The 13,729-nt window shown below is 52.4% G+C and overlaps 6 protein-coding genes across 6 annotated transcripts; 3 read left to right on the forward strand and 3 right to left on the reverse strand.

The window, feature by feature from the left end:
• Window positions 1–448: 448 nt before the first annotated feature.
• On the reverse strand, window positions 449–3,662 carry K441DRAFT_227144 (uncharacterized protein). Its single transcript, XM_067640624.1, has 4 exons — window positions 3,433–3,662; window positions 3,006–3,378; window positions 1,829–2,959; window positions 449–1,780 (listed from the first exon to the last, which is right to left on the reverse strand). The coding sequence occupies exons 1-4, from the start codon at window positions 3,515–3,517 to the stop codon at window positions 697–699; spliced, it is 2,673 nt and encodes an 890-aa protein (XP_067500526.1). The 5' UTR covers window positions 3,518–3,662; the 3' UTR covers window positions 449–696.
• A 145-nt stretch (window positions 3,663–3,807) lies between these two features.
• On the forward strand, window positions 3,808–4,807 carry K441DRAFT_679897 (uncharacterized protein; the record flags this gene model as incomplete). The annotated part of the gene is made up of 2 exons (XM_067651319.1): window positions 3,808–4,700; window positions 4,768–4,807. The coding sequence occupies 2 exons, from the start codon at window positions 3,808–3,810 to the stop codon at window positions 4,805–4,807; spliced, it is 933 nt and encodes a 310-aa protein (XP_067500527.1).
• A 1,002-nt stretch (window positions 4,808–5,809) lies between these two features.
• K441DRAFT_227113 (uncharacterized protein) lies at window positions 5,810–6,736 on the reverse strand. The gene has a single exon (XM_067640623.1). The coding sequence runs from the start codon at window positions 6,693–6,695 to the stop codon at window positions 6,222–6,224; it is 474 nt and encodes a 157-aa protein (XP_067500528.1). The 5' UTR covers window positions 6,696–6,736; the 3' UTR covers window positions 5,810–6,221.
• A 951-nt stretch (window positions 6,737–7,687) lies between these two features.
• On the reverse strand, window positions 7,688–9,259 carry K441DRAFT_665288 (acyl-CoA N-acyltransferase). The gene is made up of 3 exons (XM_067649475.1): window positions 9,061–9,259; window positions 8,659–8,830; window positions 7,688–8,402 (listed from the first exon to the last, which is right to left on the reverse strand). The coding sequence occupies exons 1-3, from the start codon at window positions 9,199–9,201 to the stop codon at window positions 7,993–7,995; spliced, it is 723 nt and encodes a 240-aa protein (XP_067500529.1). The 5' UTR covers window positions 9,202–9,259; the 3' UTR covers window positions 7,688–7,992.
• A 75-nt stretch (window positions 9,260–9,334) lies between these two features.
• Window positions 9,335–10,963, forward strand: K441DRAFT_227156 (uncharacterized protein). The gene has a single exon (XM_067640625.1). The coding sequence runs from the start codon at window positions 9,549–9,551 to the stop codon at window positions 10,539–10,541; it is 993 nt and encodes a 330-aa protein (XP_067500530.1). The 5' UTR covers window positions 9,335–9,548; the 3' UTR covers window positions 10,542–10,963.
• A 1,278-nt stretch (window positions 10,964–12,241) lies between these two features.
• K441DRAFT_576814 (branched-chain-amino-acid aminotransferase-like protein) lies at window positions 12,242–13,594 on the forward strand (the record flags this gene model as incomplete). Its single annotated transcript, XM_067644212.1, has 1 exon — window positions 12,242–13,594. The coding sequence occupies one exon, from the start codon at window positions 12,242–12,244 to the stop codon at window positions 13,592–13,594; it is 1,353 nt and encodes a 450-aa protein (XP_067500531.1).
• Between the last annotated feature and the right edge of the window lie 135 nt (window positions 13,595–13,729).

A 13,729-nucleotide genomic window follows, 5' to 3' on the forward strand; every position in this document is an offset into this window, starting at 1 on the left:
CCGACAAGGATCTAATTTAATTTAATTTAGATAATATTTGGACAAGGTAACTATATAGAAGATTTCTTTAACTTAACACTAAATTAGTATCGTAACTTTTTAGTATTTCTATAGCAGCCCAGAAGGGTCTGTGTAGCTAGGGGGTGTATCAACCTAAATCGGATTTCATTACCACTATCTACTACTGTCTTTAATGCCTAGTACCCTATGTCTCACCACCTGTTTCTATTACCTATTTTGTTTCAGTTGCCTGGACCTACCTTATATATATAGAGAGCTTCTAGAGCCCTCTTTAATAGACAGAGTTCTTAGTCTTGATCGTCCGTTCAACAGAAACCTAATGAGCTTCAGCTTGTATAGCCCGTCCTAATATCATTAATGGTGGCCTTACTGCTATAGACTTCGTGCAAGGGAACGTGCTCCGGTGCCGATTTTGTGCTCAACGCCACTATGTAGGTGTGCTTTCTCGCGTTTATGTGACAAGTTGGCAAACACAAATGGGCGCAACAAGATTAGAGATGAAATAGTTTCTGCACCTCGGGGTAAACATGCTAGTCATGGCTGAGGCTGAGGGCCATGCAGCATTATCTGAAGCCAGTTACGAAAGCACAACTGGGAGCACTACCAGGAGACTAAATCAATTATTTGCCTAGCGACAGGTCGCCGCCTGCATCCCCATCAACCCAGCTCTTCACATTAAAACAGCGTAGGCATCTTCTTCACCCACCTCTGATCCGGGATGACCGGCTGACTCTGCGGGATCCAAGCATCCGTCCGCCAGAGAAACGCCAGCCATCTCTTCTCCTCAAACCACCGCTGCACAAGATCGTCCCGCATCCAGAACTCAGCCCGCTTTTCCTTCGGGTTCCAATTCAATGTAGTCACCGCTATTAGCCCCTTCTCGCGCCACTTTACCGCGTCGGCTTTCTGGTGCCCGGTTTCGTCATCGACGAGGAACGGGCGAAGTGGGACGGGTTGTTTACCGCCCTCTTTCATGTACGAAATGTCAAGGAAGAGGAGCATGAGGGTCTGAGTGCTGACTGCCGTGTTGTGAACGGACTCAAACATGATCTGGTACCTGTGAATGTCGGAGACAGAAGGGAGATCTGGCGAAATGATACCGAAGGGCAAGCTGTGCTGCCAGAGTGTTGTAAGGGTACTCAGCTCGGGCACGAACGGCGCTGTACAGATCTTTCGCATTGGGTTCGCCGCCTTGACTTCGGCAATCTCGAGTGGCGAAGTTCGTGGTGGGCGTGCTGTTGTGTGGACGGTGTTGCTGATGATGTTGTGGAGGACTTCCGAGAGCCAGTGGGCTGGATATCCGATCTCATGGAGGTGAGAAAGAACGCGGAAAAACATGGTGAGGTTCAGCGGAGCGTAGATTAACGACCACCCTTTAATAGCACGCTCAACCGGAATGGCGAGTTTGAAGAAGTGAGCATAGAGCCAGCGTTCTAGCTCTGCACGGGCTACGAGGTGTTTGAAAGGAATTCTCGATATGCTTGTATCGCGCTGGTAGTTAATGTAGTTGGCCATGATGTATGGATTTATGTCCCGGGGATCGGCTTTCAAAATCGGCTGGTCGTGGACGAGTTGAACGAGAGTAAGTTTCTGCATTGACAGACCATCATTTATGAGGAAATACTCGTTATTGAAGTCATTGATAGTTTTCCACTGGTTAGAATTCCGAAGGCAATTCGATGACAGCCAGGAGGTCTTGTTCGGCTTCAGTACTGGCATACTGTATAATAAAGACGTCAATGAGCCGCCAATGTAGTCACTAAGGGTCAGTCAGTAACGATAACCTAAAGGGCAATGACTAGCTTACGGGATATTACTCATATGTATCCGATCGTAGCATAGAGGGAATAAATCAGATTCCGAATTCTTTTCTCCCTGTAGCGCGTCACTCCGTCGGTCAAGGAGACCAAAACGAATCTTCTCCAGTGTTTCTAGAAGTTCGCCCATCACTACTTCGATAGTAAGCTGGCCTTCTAGCTGACCGAGGGCTCTAGCCGCCCGAATGAAAAATTCTGTTGTATAATCGAAGAGTCTTTTTGGGTCCTTTGGTTTGATACCAGTTTCCTCAATCAATTGTCCTGCGACATCGAACGGATGAAATCCCATGTCAGGGGGTTCAGAGGTCCATTTGTTATCCTCCCATTCTAGATCAATTACCGTCACGTTCGTTTTCCAGTTCATGTCCAGATATTTGCCCACCTCGGTTTCGCTTTTCTTACTAGTCTCTCCGAGCAGTCTTTGCAGTTCTTCGTCGTGCCGTTTGAGAAACTCTGGTGCTGGTTCAAGTATTCCAGTTTCCAGAAACCTAGCCCGTTCTTTTTCGCAACCGGGAGGCACCAGTGATTGACCTCCCATCGCAGAAAGCCGCACAGAAGTTTTTACATTATGAGACATGGCCAGTTGACGGATTGGGCGTGTATCAAATCTCTTCAAAGTTTCGGTTTCCCAGGACCTCAGAGTTTTCACGACGGCTTCTTTATCTGGCTCGTAGAGGTAGAGCCAGCCAGGAAGCTTTCCAGGATCACTGATGTCGGAAATAATCTCCTGTACGGTTCTCTGAAGAGTCTCGTATACATGGCCCGGAACTATCGGCGTGGCGAAAATGAAGTATACCGCAGTCAATGTATCCGTCCATTCAGGCAATGCTTTATCTTGAATTTTGGACAGCTTTATAAGCAAGTAGAGGATAATCAAATCCCGGGCAATAGCTGGTGCTTTGAGGTCTAGAACCGTAAAGTGGTATTTTCGCTTCGGCATCTTTTTGGAATTTCGCTCATGACGTGCAATATCCGCAATCGTTGCGTAAAAATGGCGAGCATCTCCAATGCCGGCGAAAAATATGGAGATAGCATCTTGGGTGGAACTATCACATAGCGCTGCGTCGAATTGAGATGTAGCACAATCGTGGCCAACAGTGAAATATTCCACAGCATCTTGCCTGTTATTGTCAGGGGTCGGCCCTTCAAGGAGAGCACAGTACCTACGAGCTTGGTTTGTACCGTGGGACCCTGCTAATAATATTCACTAGCATCTGCTTCTCATCTGGAAGAGTTGTATGGTATAAGCCGATTTGTTGGAGGGTCTTGTCTAAAGTCGTGTATTCGCCGTCTCGCATGAGATTGGAAAGAGTAGACTTTGCCTCGTCGAATTGCTTCAGATGCACATGTGCTTTGGTAATACGTGTGTACAGTCGCTGCCCAAGTGGACTGGAAGCATCTCCAAGCTTAGCTAGAGCTTGCTCGGCATAGTCAATGGCGGATGAATACTTGCCTGCTTCGAAAGAAGCAGCAGAAAGATTCGAGAATGGTGCTGGGTCATCGGGTGTTATTTCTGAGGCTCTGAGGTAGGCATTGAGTGCTAGGTATCATGGGCGTTAGCTAGATGCATAGATAAGATATGAATGAAACTCACCATCATCGATTCTCCCGCGCTTGTAGAATCCATTGCCTTCTTCTCTCAGGGCAGCAGCTTGCGAGGCATTATCTTGATTCACCATTTTCGACTTCAATTGGAAGGCTGAAAAGCGATGAAACCTGGAAGCTTAGAATTTGTATTGTGCGAGTTCATGACAATATCTTTGTGGGGAACTAGCCCGCTCCCAGCCACGTGGCAACCATGTTTCCCAACAGACCTTCAAAGCTCGCTGCGTCTTCGCGAACTCACATGACCGCGTCGTGAATTTATTTCTATCTACACCCTCCACACCAGCCTCACTCACCTTAACCCCAGCCAATCCGTCCATCTCCCCCTCCCTCCACAGCTTACCAAGCTCCCACCAGGCCCACCATGGCCCGCACCAACAAGTTCAAAGCCAAATCCGCCTCATCCACCTCAGCATCAAAGAGCAAACAAACCACACCCAAGCCCGCCAAACTCCCTCCTCCCGCCGCCATCACCATCAATGAAAACAGCAACGGCACCACACTCGAGGAGCCAAACCCCCGTCCAGTCTCCCGCCGCCGACTCGACAAATTGCCCTGGGCCGACGGCGACCAGCCCCCTCAATTCGCCGCGGCGCCCTCTCTCCCCTCGGCCCTCGCACCGCTCCCGCAGGCCCTTCCCCAGCCGCCAGCCCCGGCAGCCGCAAGCCTCCCCGCCGCTCCCATCGACCCGCTCGCGCTGCTCCCGCCCAGTCTGCGCGACGCCGTCGCCGGAAGCTACGATCTGCACCACCTGCCGATCGGCGCGAGCGCGAAGATAACGGCGAAGGTGACGGCGCTGCTAGCGCTGCTGGAGAACGAGTTCTCGCTCGCGCAGACGAGCCAGAAGCCCGCGGTTGTGGCGGTGACGGCGCGGGCGCCGTTCGCGAACAGGATGCTGAGCGTAGTAGAGATTGCGAAGAGGGAGCTTGTTGGGAGGAAGAGTAGGTGGTTTCAATATTCGGCCGTGGCGGGTCGGGTGGAGGAGATGAAGTCCGAAAGAAAGGGTGAGCTGCGGCGTAGCGGGAGTGGGAAGACGGCTGGGGGGTTGGGGGGTAGTGGGGAGAAGAAGGAGAATGGGGCTGGGTTGGATGTGGAGATGGGAGATGAGATGGGGGGTGGAGAGGATGAGGAAGAAGAGGAGGATGCTTTTGAAGCTATGCGGTTTGAGGCCGAGGAAATGACTAAGGTCAGGGCGGTGCCCGTGATGACGGTTTATCTTTCAAGGGTCCCGGTTCCAGAGCTGAAAGCGGAGTTTGGGTAAGTCACCCAACCTAATATGGATATTCTCCGAAAGACTTAGATTTCTTAACACCATGATGTGTAGGGAGCAAACATTCGATCCAAGACCACCGCTTGTGCTGTAGCTTGGGCTATGGCTTCTGCGTTTTACTACCGCGGGATTTTACACTATGGCTGCTACGTTTTTCAATAATCCGGAGTTTTTGCACTGCGGCTTCTGCGTTCTCCTGAATGCGGATTTTCCTTTCTAACCTGTAACTTAATGGTTGTATTACATAGGGCGACGACATTGTCCCTTTCAGTCATAATTCTGAGTGAGCAGCTCAATGCGTGTTTTTAATATAGCATTCTGGGAAGGAAATACTATGGATAGCAATGACTTTTTCTAGTGGCCAGAATTTGCCCGGCACTTTCATCTTTTCACAGCCTTACTTTGATCCGGTACTCATACTTAAGGCACACAATCTGAATCGAAGCATCTAGGGCATATGCGCTAGATCTTTAAAGCCAATAGTAATCTACACGGAACCCCTCTCGCTTTCTTAATCACCCCTTTGCTTTACTCCTCCCTTTCATCAAATCTATCGTACACTCCGACTTCTCTGATTTCCATAGAAACCTGAAAATTCGAATCTGCAGTCGTTCGATGATGTACAACAGCATCCCACCAGGCTTGGATTTTTGTTAAATCATCAGTCGCGCCGTAAACCGCCATTGACAAGCCCGGTGCAGTACCATCAGAGTCCCAAGAGCCTCCAGAATCGGGTCCTCACTGCTTACCCCCCTCAGCACCCCACCGAGGCACGAAAATGGTCACGCTCTGCAGACCAGAAAAGTGGCGCAACCGCAGCTTTTGTCGTGTGGAGGCTGTTTCGGTAATGAAGCGACGGTCACTGGCTTCGATAGTGGCTGGCATGGGGCATGAGAAATGGCGGTGATTCCGAAGGTCGGTTGAGTCAGATTATTTTATAGATTGAACGATGAGTTGTTCTATGTAACTGAATTGAATGCGCTGAGCAACCCCGACCGGACGGTTCACACATTAAGTCTGAGAATCTTGGCTTCCGGCAAGCGCGGGTTTGCGGAGTTACACTTAGCTGCGCCTGAGGAGTAAGTGGGGCGGCTTGGGTTCTGATTGTTGACACAACCGATACAAGAGTTTGGCTCGGAATCCCAATCACAAGAACCAACAGCACTACCGCAAGCCCAATATCTACCACCGGCTACATCAACAAAACCGGCGAGACCGACATACGCTTCAGTCCTTAAGACTCCTCCAAGTTCTCAACCAGGTATTCGTATGTGATGGTGAGTTCGTCGCTGGCGATGGAGCGTCTGTGACGGATGTAGCCTAGAGAGCAGAATCCCCCCAAGAAGGGCTGCACGTCTCGAAGCTTGTCTGCCTATAGGCAGTCCCATACCCTCACCCACTATCTTTATTCCAGGTAAGTAACGGCTTACAAGGGTGTGGCCAGAGCAGGTCAGCCACTCTCCCTAGCGCGAGTCTTTGTTGCTCTGCCTTGACAGCCTTGACAAGCTTTACTTTGATATGGGTACTCTTGGTCCGTCAGGAACCTCATCGGTCTCGCAGTGTGCTTTGTTTGTGTTTAGGAACCACGAGGACTGCTTGGTGCTCTTCGCCCTCGAGAGCCCCCTTTCGAGTGCAAGAGTGATCTTACTATGCCTGTATCGTTCGTGTTCAAGAGCGCTCTGTGTCGCATCATGCTCGTCTCGTTCGCGTTTAAGGGCATCATGAGTCTTACGGTGCTCTATTCGTTCGCGTTCAAGAACCTCGCGGGTCATCTTATGCTCCTGCCGTTCGTATACAAGAAGTCGTTCATATTCAATAGCCTGTAGTTCGCGTTCAATAGCCTTTTTCTCACGTTCGATAGCTTGCTGTTCGCGTTCAATAGCCTGCTGCGTGCGTTCTACTGCCTGATTCTCGCGTTCGATAGCCTGTTTTTCGCGTGTTCTTATGTGTGCGACCTCGTCACCCATTGTAAGCGGCTCCATTTGTATCTTAGAATTCTCTTTAGCACTTTCGCGATCTTTATGGGAAGCAGAGGATTTAGGCGTTCGTCCACCTTAAAATTGACACGTCACTAGGCAGCGCCAAGCCGCTAATTGAGAACGGGCGCCATTCCTTACCGACCTACGACTAATAACCACTTTACGAACTCTTCTAAAGAAATCCCCATTTCGCTCCAAGGCGAGTTGAAATTGAACGTGAAATTTCAAACCATTGCTAATCCGTCAGCCGGAATAATTTGTTAGAGTGGCAGTAAGGAAGCCGCATCGAAACAGCCCTCTGGCGGGATTTCGAGGTACAGGGTGTCGAGGGTAGTTAAAATACATCACAATAGGCTGTTGGCAGCACCGTCCTTACTGCGGAGAGGCAGCGAACCTAGATGAAGGGTGACGTATCTAGTGAATCTAGAGACTTCCGCAAATTCCGAGTTTTTCATCTTAAGACGGGGAAGTATTCTGGCGCCCTTTCATTTTCCGCGACATGAACATGGCGATCGTTTGGGTACAGAAAATCAAATATTTTCTTGTACAGCTCCAGCGAGACCCGCTCAAGTTCCCGCATCGAAAGTAATTTGCTAGTAAGAAATATAATCTTGTAGAACCGAGAACGCGGATATACCAGAGAGGATACCCAGAGAGGAATTCTGGCTGATGATAGAATGAAACAACATTGCTAGGAGTAGGAGCACAACAAGGACCATGAACTACCAGTATATCTTTTCACAAGGCTACTTACGTTTATGTACACAACATTCAATCATTACGTGAGAGCGGGGTGGCTCCCTAGAATTTGCTAGGCTTCATGTGTCGAGCAGCGCCTTGGGTTGTAATGCTTCATACACGGGCGCAAATACGTACTGGGTCAGAAGCTCTCCCTGCTAACTTTGCTCCCGACTAAGCGACCCCCTAGCCAGAGAGCAGGACCGACATATTTTAAAAACAAAATTTACAGCAACGACATTGGCCTTATCTTAAACCCGCTAACGGACGAGAGTGGTAAAAGCCAATAGGCCCTCGCTCGACTTCTGTATTAATAGATAACATTGATCTCACAACGTCAATCCCACAAGCCAAAAGGCCCCCACGCAGTACTCTCCGACCTATCAGCTAAGCCGAACGATCTAACCAAGGGACACATGTAAAATTCCACGTATCAAAACGAGCACTCTGTTGGTGTGGAAGAATTAGAGTGATATATTGGCCCCGACTCAGGTTCGTTAAGATAAATGCATTTTGTGACCCAATCTAATGCGCAACCCACATATTCCAAACCCCCAATCCCTCAAGCATTCGGCCTCGCCTCATTCCTCTCCACCAAATCCCCGACCCCAAGCCCCCGCCCAACCTTGACCTTGACCTTCCTCTTCTTCGCCGCCTTCTTCGCATCCCCAGCCGCCCCCGCCTCGCCCTCCCCCTTCTTCCCCGCGCTGCCGACAGCCTCGCCCTCGTCCACGCCCTCGCTCTTCGTCTCCTCGCTCTCCTCCTCCTCGTCGTTGTCCTGCGCCTGCAGCCGCAGGTCAGACAGCTCCATGCGCATGTGGAAGGCGTCCTCGCCGTCGGCGTAGTACTTGGGCTCCGTCTTGTCGACCGTGAAGCCGAGCGTGTCGCGGTAGAGGTGCAGGGCCGCGGTGTTGGAGACGCGGACGTGCAGCGAGACGTAGTGCGCCGAGAAGGTCTCGGCCATGGCGCGTTCTGTTCGTATGCATTAGGCCGAATGGACGGAGAAAGGGTAAGAACGCAGATGTTGATATTCAGCAGCATGGAGTAGCGATGGGACATGAACGCCAAAGCAATATGGAAATGTGCCGCAGAATCCCTAGCTGTATCGATTCCAGGCGAAGAATCTCGTGAAGAGTAGCACGGCGAGACGCGCATCCACTTTGACAGGGGCCGGGAAAAGCACATAGGAGAGATGTTTTTTTGGAAAAGGAATAGAAAAGCTACTCACGGCTCTGCCTCATAAGCTTCTCCGCGAGCCCGAGTCTCCGATGCGTGCGCATCACGCTCAGGCTCGTGATATGTCCATGCTGGACGCCATCCGCGGGCTCCTCTTCCATCTTGGCAAGCACATAGCCCACGATCTTCGGTGGGTCATATGGCGTTTTCTGCGGTCTAGAAACCTACAATACCAAAAAAAATTATTTACTACTATTATGCCCCTATTGTGCTGAATGATGGAAGAAGCCGTATTGAATGGAAGTCTCCGAAAGGCAATTTTGGAACAGCCTGACAATAGGAAACGCATTGTGCGAATCTCGAAACAAGGACAATAGATCTCGCGAATGACGAAGAATAGAGAGACAGGAGATGACGGAGAAATAGAGGCGGTATACGAGAAAGCGCAACTCACATCGACGGCTACATACGACAGCTGCGGCCACGACATGGCATGGTAGAGGTAGTATTTGCAAAAGTAGTTCTCCGGCAAATTCGTGATATTCGTGAGCTGCACATGTGGGATGTCCGACGGCTTCAACACCCTGATATCCATCTTGAAAAATTACTGCTACTGAGGCACTGGCGTTGTTATTATGGAGCGATTATTCGCGGAGAACTGTGTGCGAGGTGAAGGTTGAGCTCTTGCAGGTGTGACTAAGCGAGAGGAGCCAATCAACGGCGAATATGGAGACTACAACCTGGTATTCACGACAATGGGTATTGTTTTAGGGTTCGTGAATAGATGAAAATGGCTATTGCCTATAGAATACAATACTGAACTCAGAAGCCTTCGCATTTCTTCTTCAGGTTTCAGTCAAGCATCACATCCAGCATCACATCCAGCAGAATATCTACAACATCAATCAATCAGGTCATTTCAATGTCTCCAATATCACCACCATGAACACAATTCGCTCCCTCCTCACTGCTTGCCGCGACCTCTTCGCCGGTGTGACGACACCAAGAAACGGTAAGCGCCCAACCCACCTCCTAATCCTAATAAATTCCACGTTCCCACCACCACCTAACCCAGACCTCCCTCTTCCCTCTCCCCTATCCACCACACCGCAACCCCTTCAGCCCGCTAACCCCAATCCAGACATCCTCCTCGCAACGACTGGACCGCTCTCCCACTCCGCCATCATCACCACCATCCACCTCACGCCTACCAGCCAGCACCAGCCCCCTTCCGCCGCCCCACCCCGCAAGCGCAAAGCCGCCTCCGAACTCACTGACCCCCTCGCCACCGCCAACCTCACCATCAAGCGCCTCCGCCGCACGGTGCTCGCGTTCCAGCACCAAGAGCGCGCCTTCGCGCAGACGAGCCGGCTGAAGGACGCGGCGCCGCAGGAGGCGCGGCGGGAGCGGGCGGAGTTCGAGGCGCGGCGGCGGTGGTGGGAAGGGCGGGAGGACGAGCTGGAGGAGAAACTGCTGTTGGAGAAGGTGGATAATGAGATTTTCGCTGGGGTGGAGTTTGAGAGGGGGTATAGGGCTGGGAGGGAGGAGGGGGTGAAGGAGGAGAGGGAGGAAGGGAGGAGAGAGGGGAAAGAAAAGGGAAGGAAGGAGGGCTTTAAGGAGGCTCAGAGGATGTTTCTGGGAGGTTTCGAGGATGAGGTGGGAGGAGAGGAAAGCTTGGCGGAGGAGGATGGTTACGCTTGGGGGATGGAGGAGGATGAAGCACCCCAGGAAGAGGAGGAGGAAGAGGATATGGGTGCGGTGGCTGGTCCCACCGCCACCGTTCGTCCTCGTGTGGCGGCGCGCGCGTTGGTGCTGGACGAGGACTACGACGAGGACTACGACGATGAGGATGAGGAGGCCGAGGAGGCCGAGGAGACTTACGAGGGGGTCACTAAGATCCCCTCAGACGACGAGATCATTATCCTTTCGGATTAGTCTGGAGTTTTGAAGCTGCTGTGACGGGAGTTTGGAGTGGTGTTTTTGGATGTCTGTTTTGGAGTTTTGATAGAAGGACCACGCGACCATCACTGGGTTGGTCCCAGCAGCGCACCAAAAGCTGCATGAAATCAAAGACCGTTACAAACTGCTGCATGGTGTCTTCTCTTTCCGTGCTGTGACCTGCGGAACAGCGGGGCGGCGCTGTAGAGCACGGTGAAGGGACAATCCATAAACCCAATGGCAATGTGCGCCAAGGAATCGCTATTCCTGACGTGATGAGCCTCGTCGAGCAAGATGCTATGCCACCGACCCGAGAGATCCCTAGGCCATTTCCTGTCCGGCTGCTCAAACCAGTCGTCGGGCTGACGTACTGACTCTTTCGCCTCAGTCGTCTTGTAGATTCTCTCGCGCCACTTCTTGAGCGCGTTTGGGCTGTGATGCGAAGCAATGGTACCATACGTGCTGATAACAACAACGCGTGCATTGGCAAGATCGCCGTTGAAGAGTTCATGCTTCTGCGTGAAGATTACGTTCCAACGCAGGACATCAGCAGTGGCGGATTTTTGAGTTGATGACTTGTTGTGGTATACCTGGATATCAAAGATAGGTGAGAATCGCTGAAGCTCTTCGATCCACTGTTTAACAAGCGCAAGTGGGACGACTACGAGGAAAGGCTTTGCGGGACCAAGTGCTTTAAGGGCAGCGACGTCGTGTTTTTCCGTGGCACGGCGGAACTCCTTCTCCCACTCGCTGATGGTCTAAGAGCAAGTGAGTAAACAAGACGTTGGGAAACATAGACCCTCATGATGAAGCGATTGAGGTATGACTGGTGATAGCGCATCAATTGCAGATCTCTTCGTCACGTGTTTCTGAATTACTCGGCAGCTCGCCAATTGATTCCAACGTCTTGTTGTGAAGGTGATCTCCGACAACACAAGAAACATGGCCTTTTGAAGATGCAAAATTGAGTTTTAAGCCACCGGTTTGCTTGTGTAGTCGGACAGCATATTCTGCGGACATACGACATGCATCGGAAGCAACCCTGGAATGCCTATCCCGACAATAGTGCATCCTGCTGCCGTGTTGCCGTGTTATCTTCATGGTTATATTGGCATGTTGGTATATTGTATGTTGGTGTTGTGGGGGGTAGTTGCAATTCCGACATCGGATGGCCCGCGGCTGCACAATGTCGATGCTGGAGCTAAACCCAAAGCAGAAATTGTGGAACGGATAAAACCGGCAAGAGACGGCGGGGACTGCACTGTCACGCCCTTCCCATCTACATCACAGGGACTGCAGCGACACGCCCGTTTGGCTACGCGTCAAGGCAGTGAACAAGCCAGACGAACTCTCTACCCGCTACTATCCCGCCCCGACTGTGGGCTAGTGGGGGCTAGCAAAACTCTGCAACAAGCTTTTTGCATTCACCTCGACCTCGCCCTTGCTAGTCATTCAATGGCCATAGCGAAGTCCGCGTGATAAGAATCCTCTGCCAAATGCTCCTGGTGACTCTTCCACTATAAAATGCCCTTCCGCGCCGTGTGCTGCCTTTCCGCCTTATCTCCACCATCTCCACTATTTCACACTGACTCAACTTCAATTAATTTTCCAATTGTATCAATTGGCTCTTCCAATTGCCTATCACATTTCTTCCACTTTGCCTCTTCCATAATTGCTGCTCATACGAACCCGTCACCATGTCTCCCATAGCCGTCCCAACAGCGGCCGAATCCACCACCTCAGACCTAACCGCCAATGGCATCGCCACCAGCGTGACCAAAACCGCACCGTCGTTGCTCAAAGACATCCCCACAGCTAACGGCACCGCGGACAGAATACTGGACAACCTCACCAACGGCAGCACCACCAGCAACGGCGCCGCATCCTCCCTCGCCGAACTCGACGCCTCCCGCCTGACAACCACCCTCACCAAAGACCCACGCCCCGTGCCAGCCCCTAACAGCCCCGAAGTCATGTCGCAGAAAGTCTGCACCGACCACATGATCCAAGCCCGGTGGACCGCCTCCTCAGGCTGGGACGCGCCCTCGCTGCAGCCCTACGGCCCCCTCTCCCTCATGCCAACAGCCTCAGTGCTGCACTACGCCACCGAGTGCTTCGAAGGCATGAAGCTCTACCGCGGCTTCGACGGGCGCCTGCGGCTCTTCCGCCCGCGACTCAACTGCAACCGCATGCTCGTCTCCACCAACCGCATCGCGCTACCCGCCTTCGCGCCGCCAGAGCTGCTCAAGCTCATCGTCGCCCTCTGCGCGCGCGACGGGCCAAAATGGCTCCCCAAAGACCGGCCGGGAGCCTTCCTGTACATCCGCCCCACGATGATCGCATCCGACCCCGCGCTCGGCGTGCAGCGCCCGCGCGAAGCCCTCCTCTTCATCATCCTGTCCTGCTTCCCGTCGCTGGACACGCGCACCGCGGCGGCAGGCGGCGCGGGGATGCGGCTGCTGGCGAGCTGCGACGACACGGTGCGCGCGTGGCCCGGCGGGTTCGGCTACGCCAAGGTCGGCGCGAATTACGGCCCCAGCCTGGTCGCCCATGGCGAGGCGCGCGCGCTGGGCTACGACCAGATCCTGTGGCTGTTCGGCGAGCGGTGCGGCGTCACCGAGGCTGGGGCGTCGAATTTCTTCGTCGTGTGGCGGACGCGCGAGGGGGTGGTGCAGCTGGTTACCGCGCCGCTGGACGAGCGGATCATCCTGGATGGCGTGACGCGGCGGAGCGTGCTGGAGCTGGCGCGGGAGCGGTTGGAGAAGGGCGCGTGTGGCGACTTGGCGCCGCTGGAAGTTGTGGAGCGCAAATTCGATATGTTTGAGATTGAGGAGGCAGTGCGGGAGGGGAGGCTGTTGGAGGCGTTTGCGGCGGGGACGGCGTTTTTTATTACTCCGGTTGAGCTGATCAATTTTAGGGGGAAGGACTTGAAGATTCCAATGGCTGAGGGTGATTCCGGGGCGTATGCCAAGGTGATTAAGACTTGGTTGAGGAATATCATGTGGGGGAAGGAGCAGCATAAGTGGGGGTATGTTATTGAAGAGGAGTAGAAGAGTAGTTGGAGAAGAGTGGTTGGAGAGGAGTGGGTGGAGAAGTAGATGGAACCTTGGATTCTATAAACGCATGTTGGAACACGCTGTTGCTATTGATGGGTGGTTAGATTCGTCTTAAAATCTCGCCGGAGT

Source organism: Cenococcum geophilum, assembly GCF_001692895.1.
Source record: "Cenococcum geophilum 1.58 unplaced genomic scaffold K441scaffold_42, whole genome shotgun sequence".
NCBI lineage: Eukaryota > Fungi > Ascomycota > Dothideomycetes > Gloniales > Gloniaceae > Cenococcum > Cenococcum geophilum.